At 52.7% G+C, this 16,022-nt stretch overlaps 1 protein-coding gene across 1 annotated transcript in view; it reads left to right on the forward strand.

The window, feature by feature from the left end:
• The window catches only part of LOC122379328 (sodium- and chloride-dependent transporter XTRP3-like), a 36,203-nt gene that overhangs the window by 7,976 nt on the left and 12,205 nt on the right, over nt 1-16,022 (forward strand). The window contains exons 2-5 of the mRNA XM_043361454.1: nt 1,593-1,724; nt 2,860-2,960; nt 13,501-13,728; nt 15,294-15,404. Coding sequence (XP_043217389.1) covers nt 1,593-1,724; nt 2,860-2,960; nt 13,501-13,728; nt 15,294-15,404 — 572 coding nt within the window. The remainder of the gene's footprint in view (nt 1-1,592; nt 1,725-2,859; nt 2,961-13,500; nt 13,729-15,293; nt 15,405-16,022) is intronic.

A 16,022-nucleotide genomic window follows, 5' to 3' on the forward strand; every position in this document is an offset into this window, starting at 1 on the left:
CAACTTTCCGCGGCGATTGCGGCAAACCGGTGGGAGATATCGACTTCAAACCTTCACTATCGTGTTCCTTGATCAATTATCTATCGTTTGGTATGTATTTCGTTTCCCTAGCTCTAAAAATGGCGCGTTGGGAGCGCCGGAAGTCGGCAAGGTCACAGTCGGCGGCAGAAATTCGAAAAATCAAAATTTAAATTTTTGAAATCTAATTGTATTTTGGGATTTGGGAGGTCCATTTGCTCCCTATAGAAGCTAATATTGCTGCATATTCCCATTGAGGTGACAAGAATTAGCAAAATAGTGGTTCGGGCGCTTTTCAAAAATAGTACCGGACGCTGTTCCTCTTGTGACGTCATAGCTCCGTGACCTGACCTGACCCGGTCAATTTTCTTGCACCACACGATAGCCAATGCTTGCCCCAACATGCATGGGAAGTTTCATCATGATCCATCAAACAATGTGGGTATCACCGGCAGAAAACCTAGGGATTCGGCGCACACGTTTGGTAACTGTCGGCCGGAGGCTGTACCTCTTATGACGTCATAACTCCGTGACCTGACATGACCCGATCATTTTTTTTTCGGCAAAAGATGCGCAAAGGTTGCCCCAGAGGGTATTGAAAATTTCAGCCCGCTACGACAAGCCGTTTAGCGTGCACTTCGAAAAAACCTCAGGGGGGGTTGATACAACCCCCCCCCCCCCTAGGCGTTCTAGGGTTAACAACAGTGCAGAAAAATCAAAGTTCTCAACAGGAAGTTAGAAATGGCAGTAAATTTTGCGGAGTTGCATCACTCTAGACTAGCTTTCCATGCAAAATGTATATTCTAATTGTTTCGTAACGAAAATGGACTGACCGTTATATGTCTCAAAATCTGACTGAAGTTAGACGGGAATCATGTCCTGATGATTCATTGCAATCAGGTTTCGGTGAGAGGAAACAACAATGCATATTAATTCAGTTGCAATACATTTAACCCACTCAACTCACAAGTTGTATCGTTCTACAATAACCTGCTGTTTTCCTGTATGAAGAGCTTACAAAGTGAAATATTCTAAAACCATAGCGCATCGCCACAACTGTTTAAAAGCAGTAGCACGCGTCAGACGTGTGGCAAGGAGTCCCCTAGGAGTCGGCTACGAGTTTGTAAACTACTGCACTATATAAGCGCCGGGTCCGGCAGTTATCTGTGCATCCAACTGACATTACTCGTACAAATCCCAAAACTGATACTCAGCCTCCCCTAAAAACTTCTGGCTACTAAGCAAGAGTTAAACCGGCGTGGAGGGCCAGCGAAATATGATGTAAACCCTGTGCTTTTCCACATACTAAAACGACATATCACTATGTCCGAAGTTCATTTTCGGATCAGCAAAATGATTGAAAACAGAATATCCGCATAGCACACGCTTGAATTCAATTATGTCTAAACGAACATAGACTGTAAGTTCCAGCAGATTCTTGTATAATATACTTATGCTGTGACATGATGATAAGTTATGTTCAAAGTTACATTGCATCGATTATCGTGCAAGCAAGTGTGTATTAGTAAAATCACCGAAGCTGATCTGACTGAATGGTCTGCCGCTCGTTTCAGGGGCATTTCTGATACCATACTTCATCATGCTGGTCATCGAAGGAGTGCCACTGTTCTACATGGAGCTAGCCATTGGACAGCGCCTGCGGAAGGGGTCGCTGGGCGTCTGGAACTCAATACACCCCCTAATTGGTGAGTGGTGCCTGCTGCCAGCCCCGGACAGACGCGCCACACCCTCTCAGGCCGACTCCAGCTGGGTGGATAGTCCCCACTTCCGAGGTCAGATGAATCAAGGTCGTCCAAATGTTGTCAGACACGGCCAATATCTGCCAGAGTGGGATCACTGGTTCCATTACTGACCCTTTATTGCAGTCACTTCACCGGCACCTAACTTCGTTTGTCTGTCCATTTATATGCCCTTATACCGGCTGGTTCATGTAAATATTAACGCACATTATACATACACATGGTCTTACACATGGATTGGTGTACGAGCGAGACACTACGTCCAGTGTCACTCTTTATAGTTTATTCTGCTCGTGCATTGTTTTAAACCGGTATTTACATGTCCCTTAGTTGGCATTTTACTAGAATTTACCAGTTCTTTGAAGGCTCATTTGCGGTACTTCACCCGTCTTTACTGGTCTAATCGCTGGCGTGTATCATAACATACACCCACTTCTGCTGGTTCTCGCCGGTTTCATCCTAAGCCCAGACTGTTCAACTTGGAATGAAGAAGCAGTCCCAAGGGAGATTCAGAGGTCTTTACTGAAATAAATATTTCCGTCTGTGCTCGGTGAATGGTGTGCATAGTCTAGAGCGAATGATATTCGTGGCGATGAATGTAAGCCAGCGGCAAATGTTTGCGTGTCGATGTCCACCAAGCACACACCGGGCGTGGAATATGAGTTCTACACCTGTGATAACGAACGAACTCAAATCATGAAGCCGTTCTTTTTTCAACCTATATGGAGGCACTTTTCTGCGGGCTCAAACGACGCCAGTTTTTATCATTATGGAATATGAGTTATACACCTGTGATAACGAACAGACTCAAATCATGAAGCCGTTCTTTATTCAACCTATGGAGGCGCTTTTCTGTGCAGGCTCAAACGACGCCAGTTTTTATCGTTATCTGACATGTTTTCCATGTATCTTTTCGTTCTTGATAAATCAGGTAAAATAATGACGCTGTGTTTTTAGTACATAGTTAGATATATACTTTCTTGCAAACACCTCGGGAAGGCTGCTCAATATTATCTGACGAACTATGCATTGTTCAAGAAGAGTGCAGGCGAGTTGATGTGAAACACATTTATGTTTTCAGGTGGAATTGGTCTGTCGTCAACCATGGTGTCATTCATGGTCGGCCTATACTACAACGTCATCATATGCTGGTGTTTCTACTATTTATTCAATTCATTCACGGTGAGATTAACTGTTATTAGACTTTTATGTTTGGGTCAACTTGTTGGATTATCTCACGACACAAGCATTCCTTTTATTGCTTTTGGTTCGTTTCAGTTTGCAAAGCAGCACTAACACGAGAGAATATGAACGCGATTCCAGATGAGTTTACAAAAGGTATTTCGATTGCGTTATCAGCGAGGACGTTTTTTATCGCATTATCACCAAAGATATATGATAGAAAATATTATAAACCAATAAGTAGATGGTGTTTTTCCCAATATTTATTTTCCTTGACTTATTGGCTTGGTACACAAATGAGAAACAGTGGCGTTGCAGTCACTGCTCGTCTCCTTTTTATCGTAAAACCGAAACGACTGCCACCAGCCGAATAACCTGGCAGTTAGACTGTACCGCCGTACACAGCTGCCATGCGGCACAGCATATACGTATACTGCGGTGCTGCGCTGCGCCTATTGGCAAATGTGCACCAGCCATCGGCTTTTTAGCACTTTTAAGTCAATATAGCAATTTTGTAATCATGAAAATATCTAGCATGATTTATAATCACGTGTTTTCAGTTATGACATAAAACAGTTCAGTCCTAACTGTTTTAACCGAAAGTGATTATTTTTTTCTCTCTGGCGATCAGTTGCAAATGGAATGACCTCACCCAAAACTATTATATGCATAAAGAAGCATGTTATGTTGTGTAATAACTTTGAGCAAATGATTTTAAATGCCATTCCCAATGAGAATCGAAACTCCCAATAGAAACTCCTATAGCACGTTGTCACCAGCCACAACTAGCTTCGAACAGCGCGTTTGAACCGTAGATAACCTGAGCGATAGCAATGTCAAAGCCGCCTTTTGCTGGCGTCTGGTCGCCCGTTCTAAAATAGACCGGTCTCTACCCTCAGTTGCCGTGTAACTACTGGCTGAATGCCAGGTCAGCCGGACCTGATTGGCAAACAGACACTAAAGAGAGCCAAAGTGTAGAAGGAACTCGCTTCTTAGAGATGATGACTTCATGTAGGTATAGGCTGAAGTTAGCGCTCGGTGAATTGCGTAACAAGTGTCTAATATATTTATCAAGCGTATTGATGCTTTTATTGCTCTATTTGAAGGGCAAAATAACGAAATAGTAGCACGTAAAAGCATATCTAAAATGCATACTTTTTCAGCAGACAGCAACATGTGAACGCTGTTTTTCAAAAACGTCATTCGGCTTAGCTTGCCAGAGAAGCTATGTGCAAAGGTATTCATTAATTACTCATACAACTTATGCGTAGAACTTATGTAAAAGAAAATCACGCTGGCATTGATACAGACGTATCAAATAATGAAAATCCCACTGATCTCACTTTACCAAACGTCAATTTATTATAAATTCGAGCGTCATTGGAGATTCATTAGACTTGAATTGAAGTCTTCTCTCATTTCTTGGCTCGTCTCCACACGCTGCTCGATTGTCCTTTGGCTCCACCCTCTGCCCCTCCCCCCCCCCTCCTGCGCGCGGGCGGCGCGGTCCGGTCAGAGCCGGATTCGGTCCGGGCGTGGTCGACGGCGCGTCGGTCGCGTCGCCAGCGACGATCGATGCTCCGACGCTCGACGGCGTCGACCTTGTCCGGGCGGTGGGTTCTCCCTCTCCCTCTCCCTCTCCCTCTCCCTCTCCCTCTCCCTCTCCCGATAGGAACTGCGCCGCAGAATGAGCACGCCGCCGCCACGATAAGTCGGCGGGGACGCCCGTGGGGAAAGGGGGAGGGAGTTCTGTTTTATGGCGCTCGCGGTAAGGGTTTCGGGAAACGCTCGTCGCTCAGTGGGGTTCCACCATGTCGGCGTCAGACATCGATCGCGCTAGATACGGTGTTGCAATCGAACTGGGCCTCACGCGGTGTCGAATGTCGATGGAAGTTGTCCTCAGGCGTTGATCCGACCGTCGCGTGTGAGTTGTGGTCTTATCGGCACATGAATACATACTGAGTGTTTCCGACGACATTTAGGACAGCTCTCGGCTCTGAATTCCCAATTGAATGGAAAAATACGCTCGGCGTAACCGTCAATATTTCCATCATTTACTGGATGGTCAATAATAGCAGCCATAGACCACTATATACCTAGGTATATACCTAGTATATAGTAATATACCTAGGTATATAGTGGTCTATTTATCAGCGTATTGACCGTTTCCTCATGTTGCTCTGGTCAAACGTGTCTCGACGAATGAGCTAAGATTAAACAGAAACAGGAAAATAAAAGAAAATATTTGCATGGGGGCGAATTCGCAATTGAAAGAACATTCACATGAGTAACACAAAATGAGCAAAAGTTATAATAATAATGTTCAACATCTTGATAGGCAAAAATAAGCAATGCACCGCATCAAGAAATTAATTTGCAAAGGAAGCCATATGGCTGAGCAGAAAACTATGTCCTTGATCAATTCACTTCAAAAAAGATAATTTCACAAGCGTACATACGCTTGCTCGTGAGCGTCGCCTATTGATTATATATTTATAATTCCCACCCCTCCTCCTCATTGCTCGTTTTTTTTTTGTCTGTTCGGGCACATGTTCCGTCTCTTTATCTCGGCCAAACGAGGGTTGTCGGTCTAGTTTCCGGTCAGACCTGCATGCATATCGCCCGACTTTTGTTCTTGTGGTGGTCATTTCCCGTCATATCGTCCCTATCAGACGCCTATATGCCCGACTATATGACCTATTCGGACGCACATTCCTCGTATATTTGTCCCGGTCAATGGCAACTTAGCGGCCCCCCGGCTAAGAGGCGTTGGGCGAGGGCAGACAGATGCCGGAGAGAGCGAGGGAGAGGGAGGGAGGGTGGGAGGGAGAGAGATAAGCGGAGCGGGCGGGCTGGGGCGGGAGGCACGAGGGGAGCGCGGGATATAGGACAGTCAGAGACGAGCCAGCGAAGGGGACGGACCATCGGTCATGGTCTCAACATTTTTTTGGCTTCTCTCGTTGTGTGACACTCGGAGTGACAGAGAGGCTATGAATAGTGACGGCGAAAGAGGGAGTGGTGGCATGGTACTCAGAAGGGCGGTGCCTTGCGATTCAGCGCAGCGCAGGAGCTGGGAGGCAGAGAACCAACCGCCTGTGACGACTCATGACGCGAGGTTTGTCAGTAGATGCCACTGACTACAGGTAAGCGAATGGGCCGAGTTCGCTGTTGTGTAACTGGCCGGGTGCCGCGATAGCTTGATGGGCGCAGTAACCTGCGCTCTCGAGAGCAGGGATGCTTTTGTGGGCAGACCGCGAAGGCGCCACTTTCCAGCTCTTGGGAGCTTATTGTCATGGCTGTCAGCTGTCGATGTATAATCAGCGTGTAGACAGAATTCGCGCGACTTGCGTCATTGCGGAGTCACGCGCTGTCTAATTTGGATGGTGTTGTCCGACATCTCGTGCTACAAATCGAATAGGCTGGCAATATCGGCTTGGGAGAGACGGTCGTGGACGTTTTTTTTTTTTTCGTTGCTTCGTCAAGAGCTTTTGGACGCTTGAAGCGCGCCACCGCGGCAGCTGTGGTCGTGGGAGCGCTCCGTGAGGACCCAGACTGTGGGTTAGCGCTTGCCTGGTCTCCTGTTGTCACAGTTCGGTGACTGGTTGCCAGCGCGACTGCCGACTGCGGCGGGGGAGCGGGACGGGGTCAGACGTCCCTGTGCATATGGAGTGTGGCAGCGGCTGAGGGGCCTGCTGGTTGGTCTTTGAAGCCTTTGGGGGCTGGTGGGTGCGGTGCGGTACCCTTGGGGGCGAACGCGGTCAGTGATTTGGTGACCTCGGGTGACATTTTCAGGGCTGATATCAGGTTTGGCCCGTGACCACCTGCACCCTGGTATCGCTGCGCGCTGCAACGGTGCAGCGGCGCTTAACCCCTGCGCTCCGGCTGAGCGAGGGGAGCCGGGTGGGTGACGTCATCGAAGCACGCCGCACGCAGCCAGATCAAGGCGCCGGGCCGGGGCCCTGTTTACGGCCGCTGCCAGCGTGCGCTATCACACGTGCTAATTGGGTTTCCATGACATCCGTACATCCGTATCTCCAACCCTGCCAAAATGTCGTCACATGTGTGACTTCAGCTCGCAAAATGCGATAGCAGCGTGGTAGCAGCATCGAGTGAATACCGCTCAAAAACGGGAATGGCCCTCCCTTTGTCCGCGCGGTCCACGGGCCCGCCGGCGCCGCGGCGCGGCGGACCGGGCAGCGGAGACCCAATAAAGTAAACAGCCCGGCCTTATCGGTCACGGTGTCGTATGGCGGCGCCCGGCCGCATGGCTCACAGCTGGGGCATGGGTGACTGTCCGCTGGAGTCATGGGACGGGCAGTGGGACAGGGCCAAGGAGAAAGGAACATGGTGTTTGAGGGAGAGTCGAGGGGGCAGTGACCCTTCCGGAACGGGGTGATCGTGGTGGTCCCAGATGATGTCTTATTGAGTTTTTACAGACCTAAAGCGCGCGCAGCGGCGCGCCGTGTCGGTTCGCAGGCACACCACGGATACCTATCGGCTGTCGCTGTTCCGGACCACGCGGGCTCTGACGTGCCCGAGCGGTCGAGGGTCAGTTTGACCGAGTGGTGCGGGTCGCTGGTTGTTGGCAGAATACAATGCGACGCCGCGGACCGATTCGTGGTGTCATCTGGGATTGGACCTTCGGAATTCCGTTTTGTCTAATGTTCATTTCGGGAGATGGTTAAACAAAGGTTACACTGGCTTGGACAGCTGAACAATCACTTGCTCGGGGGACGAGAAACGCTATTTCTTCTATCCCTGCTTCCTGGTTGATAAGAACGAGCTTAGACAAGCTTCGGCAGGGTGCGCTGAAGAAGCAGAGCGCCGGTGGCGACCGGGCAAGCGCCGCGAGATGACCGGGGGGGGAGGGTGGCAGACCGCTACGGGCGCCACTATCGCGGGTCTGACGGGCGGCCGTGGGAGCTCTTGGGAGTTTCCTGCCCTTGAAGGCGACAGTAGCTGTCCTAGCTCTCGAGCTTATTGCCCTTGGGGGCGAGCTTGCTGCCCCTTGGGGGCGAAGGTAGCTGTTACAGCCCTTGGGAGTTAATTGTCTTTGGGGCGACGATGGCTGTACAAGCTCTTGAGGAGCTTATTGCCCTTGGGGGCGACTGAGGCTGCACGGGCTCTTGGGAGCTTATTGCCCGTGGGGGCGACGATGGCTGTACAAGCTCTTGGGGAGCTTATTGCCCTTGGGGGCGACTGTGGCTGCACGGGCTCTTGGGAGCTTTGCCCTTGGGGGCGACGATGGTTGTACGAGCTCTTGGGAGCTTATTGCCCTTGGGGGCGACGACGGCCGTACAAGCTCCTGGGAGCTTATTGTCCTTGGGGGCGACTGAGGCTGTACGAACTCTCGGGAGCTTTGCTCGTGGGGGCGACTGAGGCTGCACGGGCTCTTGGGAGCTTTGCCCTTGGGGGCGACGATGGTTGTACGAGCTCTTGGGAGCTTCTTCCTCTTGGGGGCGAGCTTGCTGCCCTTGGGGGCGACGGTAGCCGTACGAGCTCTTGGGAGCTTATTGCCCTTGGGGGCGACGATGGCTGTACAAGCTCTTGGGAGCTTATTGGCCTTGGGGGCGACTTGGGAGCTTATTGCTCTTGGGGCGAGCTTGCTGCCCTTGGGGGCGACGGTAGCCGTCCGAGCTCTTGGGAGCTTATTGCCCTTGGGGGCGACGATGGCTGTACAAGCTCTTGGGAGCTTATTGCCCTTGGGGGCGACTGAGGCTGTACAAGCTCTTGGGAGCTTTGCCCTTGAGGCGACGATGGTTGTACAAGCTCTTGGGAGCTTATTGCCCTTGGGGGGACGGTAACCGTACAAGCCTTTGGGCGCTTAATGCCCTTGGGGGCGACGAGCTTGCTGCCCTGGGGGCGACGGTAGCCGTCCGAGCTCTTGGGAGCTTATTGCCCTTGGGGGCGACGATGGCTGTACAAGCTCTTGGGAGCTTATTGCCCTTGGGGGCGACTGAGGCTGTACAAGCTCTTGGGAGCTTTGCCCTTGAGGCGACGATGGTTGTACAAGCTCTTGGGAGCTTATTGCCCTTGGGGGGACGGTAACCGTACAAGCCTTTGGGTGCTTAATGCCCTTGGGGGCGACGAGCTTGCTGCCCTGGGGGCGACGGTAGCCGTACGAGCTCTTGGGAGCTTATTGCCCTTGGGGGCGACGATGGCTGTACAAGCTCTTGGGAGCTTATTGCCCTTGGGGGCGACTGAGGCTACACAAGCTCTTGGGAGCTTTACCCTTGGGGGCGACGATGGTTGTACAAGCTCTTGGGAGCTTATTGCCCTTGGGGGCGACGATGGCTGTACGAGCTCTTGGGAGCTTATTTTTCCTTGGAGGCGGGCTTTCTGCCCTTGAGGCGACAGTAGCTGTACGAGCTCTTGGGAGCTTATTGCCCTTGGGGTGACGATGGCTGCACGAGCACTTGGGAGCTCATCGCCCTTGGGGGCGAGCTTGCTGCCCCTGGGGCGACGGTAGCTCTTGGAAGCTTCTTGCCCTTGGGGGCGACGTTGGCTGTACGGGCTGTTAGGAGCTTTTTGCTCTTAGGGGCGAGCTTGCTGCCCTCGAAGGCGACAGTAGCCGTATGAGCTCTTAGGAGCTCACTGCCCTTGGGGGCGACGATGGATGACTGTATGAGCTCTTGGAAGCTTATTGCCCTTGGGGGCGAGCTTGATGCCGGCCCTCGAAGGCTTCGGCACACGTCCGAGCTCTTGAAGCTTGCCTTTGAGGGCGACGACGGCCGTTCGAGCTCTTGGGAGCTTATTGCCCTGGGAGCGAGCTTGCTGCCCTTGGGGGCGACGGTCGCTGTACGAGCTCATGTGAGCTTTGCCCTTGGGGTGACGATGGCCGCGCAAGCTTTTGGGAACTTTGGCCTTGGGGCGACGATGGCTGTACGAGCTCTTGGGAGCTTATTGCCCTTGGGGGAGAGCTTTCTGCCCTTGGGGGCGACGGTAGCTGTACGTGTTCTTGGTAGCTTAGCGCTTGCTGCCCTTGGGGGCGACGGTAGCCCTATTGCCCTTGGGGGCGACTGAGGCGGTACGAGCTCTTGGGAGCTTATTGCACCTAGTGGCGACGACGGCTGTATGAGCTCTTGGGAGCTTATTGCCCTTGGGGCGAGCTTGCTCCCCTTTGGGACGACGGTAGCTGTACGAGCTTTTGGGAGCTTATTGCCCTTGGGGCGACCGAAGCTGTACGAGCTCTTGGGAGCTTTGCCTGTGGGACCGACGGCAGCCCTACGAGCTCGAAGCTTATTGCCCTTAGGCGCAGCTACTGGGTGCGGCACTGTCGGGAGCCCCCTGGCGCTCGCCGGACGCCGCCGCGCCTGACCCTCAAGGAGCGACACCCAAGGCCGTACTTGGTAGCCGGGAGCGGCCCGGTTCTCTTCCCAGATCTGTGTGCTTTTCGCCTTGGGCGGGAGTAAGAGGTCCGGTTATCTTACCCGATGTTTGCTGTTCGCCCTGTTCTCTCTGTCCGCCGCGTGTCCGCGCCCGTTGCGCCGCGACCGCCCGGCGCGGGGAGGGGCACGCGATATGGGCCGAAGGTCCACCGCGCGGCCAACGCGCGGGTCCCGGTCTAATTACTGGATTGGAGGATGCGCCGCGGGGCGGCGTCCACCCAGCTGCGCGCCCCCATCCCTGGTGGGGGAGGGGGAGGGCGCGGTGACAGGGCGGGCGCTTGGCCGGCTCGAGTGGCGCGGCGGCACACACAGGGGCGCTTGCCACCCCCCTCCCTCGTCACTCGCAGGGGGGGGGGGGTAGGCGCGAACGGCTCGGCCATCTACGGGCAGTGTGCGACGGTTCGCACGTGTCGCGGCGGTGCGGGGACCGGCACTGGATCGACGAGGAGGGCGTAACGCGCTGCCTTTTTCGGCGGGCTGCGTGCCAGCAATTCTTTCGTTTCACAACCGGGCCGCGGGCGGCGGCGGGTGTGAGCTCCGGATGTGTGGACGCGCCAAAGCGACCCGTCCGACTATCTGTATCTGCCGGCGACCTATACGGTCATCTGACCGGTGCGGGCGTTGGGGCTGTGCAAGCTCTGGGGAGCTTATTGCCCTTGGGGGCAGACCGCGTGGGTGCTACTGTCGGGAGCCTGGGGGAGAATGACGGGGGCTTGCGAGCTCTTGGAAGATCATAGTTGACGGTGCGAGGGCAGGCTGCATGTGCGCTACTGTCCAGAGCTCTTGGGAGCATGACGGGTGGCCGTGCGAGCTCTTGGGAGATCATAGTTGGCGGTGCGAGCTCTTGGGAGCTTATAGCCCTTGGGGGCACACCGTTAGTGACTCTACTGTCGAGAGCTCTGGGGGCATGTCAGGTGGCTGTGCGAGCTTTTGGGTGCTCTTGCCCTGGGAGTTGGGACATACCGTTTTGGGCGCTGATGTCGAGAGCCCCTGGGAGCCTGACGAAGGGAGCTGCGCGAGCTATTGGGTACTACTGCCCTTGGTGCAGACCGCCAAGGCCACTGTTGTCGAGAGTTCTTGGGAGCCTGACCGGTGGCCGGGCGAGCTATTTGGAGCTTCTTGCCCTGGGGGCTAGCAGCTACGATAGTTTTCTGTCGCGACCTCCAGGAAGCATGACGGGTTACTGTGCGAGCTCTCGGGAGCTCATTGCCCTTGGGGGCAGACCGCTATGGGTGCTACTGTAGAGAGCTATTGGGAGCCCGAAGGATGGCTGCGCGAGCTCGCGAGAGCTTCTTGCCCTTGGGGGCAGACCGCTATGGGTGCCAATGTCTAGAGCTCGTTGGAGCCGGACGGGTGGCTGCGCAAACTCTTCAGAGCTATTGCTCTTGGGGGCAGACCGCATAGGCGCTACTGTTGGAAGCTTTAGGAGCACAAGCGACTGCTCGAGCCGGCGGGAGCCTATTGTCCTGGGGAGCAGACGGATACGGGTGTTACTGTCGCGAGCTCTTGGGAGCCGACGGATGGCCGTGCGAGCTCTTGGGAGCTTATTGCCCTCGGGGGACGCCTCTATGGGGTTCGTGTCGAGAGCTCCTGGGAGCTTACAGTTGGCTGTGCGAGCTCTTAGGAGCCTCTTGCCGTTGGGGGCAGACCGCTAAGAGTGTTCACAGCGGGAGCTCTATTGAGCATGACGGGTAACCGTGCGAGCTCTCGGGAGCTTATTGCTCTAAGGTTGCTGACGAGAGCTCTTGGGAGCTTACAGTTGGCTATGCGAGCTCCGAGCTCTTGAGAGCATCTTGCCCTGGGGGCAGACCGCTACGTATGTTTCATGCCACGAGCTCTGGGGAGCGCAAGAGAGCATCACGGATGGCTGCGATTTGCGAGAGCTCTTAGGAGCTTAAAGTTGGCTAAACAAGCTCTCGGGAGCTTCCTGCCTTTAAGGACAGGCCGCTTCGGGTGTTTCCCCTGCGCGAGCTCTAGGGAACATGACGGGTGGCCGTGGCAGCTCTCGGGAGCTCTCCACTTGACTGCGCGAGCTCTTGGGAGCTTAATGCCCTCGGGGCAGACCGCTACGGGCGTTTCCTGGCGCAGCTCAAGGGAGTATGATAGGTGGCCGTGGGGGCTCAATTGGGAACTTGCAGTTGGCTGGTTAAGCTTTTGGGAGTTCCTTGCCCCGGGGGCAGACTGCTACGGGGGTTTTCCTGTCGCGAGCTCAAGGGAGCATGGCGAGTGGCTGTGAGCTCTTGGGAGCTTACAGTGGGCTGGACCAGCTCTCGGGTTCCTGCCCTTGGGGGCAGACCGCTCCGGATGGTTCCGGTCCCGATCTCTAGGGAACACTACGAGTGGCTGTGGAAGCTCTTAGGAGCTTACAATTAGCTACGTGGCCTATTGCGTGGTCGCTCCGTTTGGCGGGGTTTGGCGGGTGGTTCCAGGAGCAGGAACTGCCACCAGTGGGCGATCGGCCTTTACTCAGCCAACAGAGTGTCTAGATCACGGAGGCGTCAGGCATGAGCCCAATGGCAACTTAGCGGCCCCCCGGCTAAGAGGCGTTGGGCGAGGGCAGACAGATGCCGGAGAGAGCGAGGGAGAGGGAGGGAGGGTGGGAGGGAGAGAGATAAGCGGAGCGGGCGGGCTGGGGCGGGAGGCACGAGGGGAGCGCGGGATATAGGACAGTCAGAGACGAGCCAGCGAAGGGGACGGACCATCGGTCATGGTCTCAACATTTTTTTTTGTTCTTCTTTGTTTTTTTTCCTGTCGTGACCCCACTGTGGCGGGTGGTTCCAGGAGCAGGAACTGCCACCAGTGGGCGATCGGCCTTTACTCAGCCAACAGAGTGTCTAGATCACGGAGGCGTCAGGCATGAGCCCAAGCGTCTTTCGCTGTCTTATTTGTTCCACTGAAGCGGTCATTGTGCGGTTTGGGAGTACTGCCCACTCAGTGACCCAAAAATACGCCTTTTGACTATCTATTGGGCCTCGTCAAGCTGCATCTGCTTATATTTTTGTCCATTCTGTCTTGCCCATACGCACGCACATTTCCCAAGAGATTGCCCCATAAAGGCATCCGTTGCCTGTTACGCTGACCTGCTTGGTCGCACATAATCCGTGTAAGTATCCCAACCGGATGTTCACTGACATTCTGTTCCACCTGCCCAGGCGACTCTGCCATGGTCTAGCTGTCCGAATGACGGCCCCAACGGCACCATCAACATGGAGTGTGCCCAGTCGTCTGAGACGGCCTTCTTTTGGTACCGCCATACGCTGGACGTGTCGCCCTCCATCGAGGAGCCCGAGGGCATCAAATGGTGGATGGCACTCTGCCTGCTCCTGTCCTGGATTGTCGTCTACGGCTGCATCCGAAAGGGAATCAAGTCCAGTGGCAAGGTGAGAGATAGTGGGGACGAAAGAGATAAGGAGAGGGAGTGGGAATGAAAGAGGGAGCTACATGGAAAGAGGCAGGTAGAGGCAGAGATAGACGAAAACAGTCAGTCAGAAAGAGCTAAAATATGATGGTGAGTGTTCCATTCCATTCCATTCCAGAATGTTTATTGCGCATCGACAACCTATAAGTAAAACGATCGGAAAATGAACATGAATAACAGAGATAAAGCAAAATAATATAAGAGTGGTGCAAAAGCACATTGTGCTTGACTCTAGGCACCACCTCTTGTAACATAATCAGATAGACATCATAAACATAAAACAACATGAACATAGCCTTCAGATCAACGTCGAATATAACATAAACATACAACGTAATGAAGGTAACGTAGCGTAATGAAACAAAACTACCACTGCCGCCGCCACGACAGGCCACCGACCCAACCCGCGCTGACGTCACTCAGCCCACCGGGGACGCCGCCCACAAAACTGAATGAGGTAGGTAAATTAATAGGTAAATCTGTGCGAACGAAGCAAGAAATTTTGGAAATGCTGAGCCACCGCACGACAGTCCCCGCCGCCAAGATCGTCGCCATGCAAAAGAACGCGTAATAACCGTGTAGTTGACATTTGACCAAAATTTTCGCCAAAAATTTGCAACATGTCCCGGTAAAGTTCCTCTCTCTGCAAATTATAGTTGGGACACGCGAGAATGAAATGATGAATATTTTCTGTTTCAAAGCCACAAGCACATTCAGGTGTATCGTGCCTTTGTATTTGAAATAAATGTGAATTTAGTTGTGACATTTGCATTCGTAGCCTAGAATGGAAAATATTGCCCATTTTAGTGCCAATTTTGTAAAAGGGAGAAGGCCCAGGCACCCCCAGTCGCCTCGAGATCTCTCGTTGAAAGGAACGAGGAGGAAGGGATCGGATGGATTCGGGAAGCTGGTTCCAGGATTTGCCTGTTGAGGGGAAAAAGGACTTCTGGAAGGATGTGGTTCGGTTGGGAGGCATGGTGTGTGTGTTGGAGTTGCGTAGTGTTCTGCCGGTGTTTTCTGCACGTGTTTCTGGCATGATCATCGTGATATAATTTGGCGTTTGGTGTCTTGGATTAGTGAATGTATGATATAAAGTGAGTTTGTGTATTTGTCGTCTTACAGTCAGTTTGTCCCAGCCCAAGTCTTGTAGAAGTTTTTCGGTTGACGTCCTGAACATAGCCCCCGTCACAAGTCTCCCTGCTCTGTTTTGTAGCGTGTCAAGTCGGGCAGCGTCTTGTATTATGTGTCCGTCATATATTGTGTCACAGTAGTCAAAGTAAGGTCTTATATACGTCTTGTAAATTTGGTCGAGAATGGGCCTTGGTATGTAACGTGCAATGGAGTAGAGTGGACTGAGTGACTTGTGTACCTTGTTGCATATTGCATTGCAGTGTTACTTGAGTGAGAGTGAACATTCCATTTTCTTCAAGCTGTTCTATCCGCAGAGCTGTTGTTTTGTCTGTTTGTTTTTCAGAGCTATGATATCGTGGTCTGACTCCGGCTGACCGATCCGTCTCCCTTTTCCAGGTGGTGTACTTTACGGCCACCTTTCCGTACCTGATATTGACCATCTTCTTCTTCCGCGCGGTCACCCTGGAGGGAGCCGGCAGCGGACTGAAGCATATGCTGACACCCAAGGTAGGTAATTGTGACGCATAACCATTCATTTTTCTATGATTATAGGTTTTCAGTAGTATTTTTGCAATATGTAAAAACTAATTTCTTCGCTTATTTACTCATGTCGTACAGAAAAATGCAAACGTATCTAAATCTGTTTTTAATTACAAGGAAGTATGTAGACTGCTTTGTTTAACTCGTTTATCATGCTCAAAATAATTTGAGGCAGCCTTTACGATTACATAGGTGTCACCATTTCATTAAATTAGAAGTGCATATCTGACATATATTTGAACCATATTCACTTTCGATTGGAATGAGCGGATAGGGTGCGCAAACACTCTTCATGTTAGGTCTTCGTACCATGATCGCTGCTCGCCAGTACATATACCTCTACATCTATTAGGCATGAAAAAGGTTTAGGATTCTAACGAAACTGCTCAAATTCCCAATTCGTCTCCCACGTATTTATTCGTAGTAAGGCTGCACCCCTGGCGGCCCGGCGGCGCCACCTCTCGGCGCAGGTCGACTGCTTTCGTCAGTTCAGGTCTACCCCAACAGAGGGCGGCATGAAGGCCGTCCTTTCCTTCATCAGACGGTGGTATATGCCATATTTTTCTTCCTCAGACGGAATCGTAA

The sequence above is a fragment of the Amphibalanus amphitrite genome, unplaced genomic scaffold, assembly GCF_019059575.1.
Source record: "Amphibalanus amphitrite isolate SeventyFive unplaced genomic scaffold, NRLGWU_Aamphi_draft 000075F_arrow, whole genome shotgun sequence".
Lineage (NCBI taxonomy): Eukaryota > Metazoa > Arthropoda > Thecostraca > Balanomorpha > Balanidae > Amphibalanus > Amphibalanus amphitrite.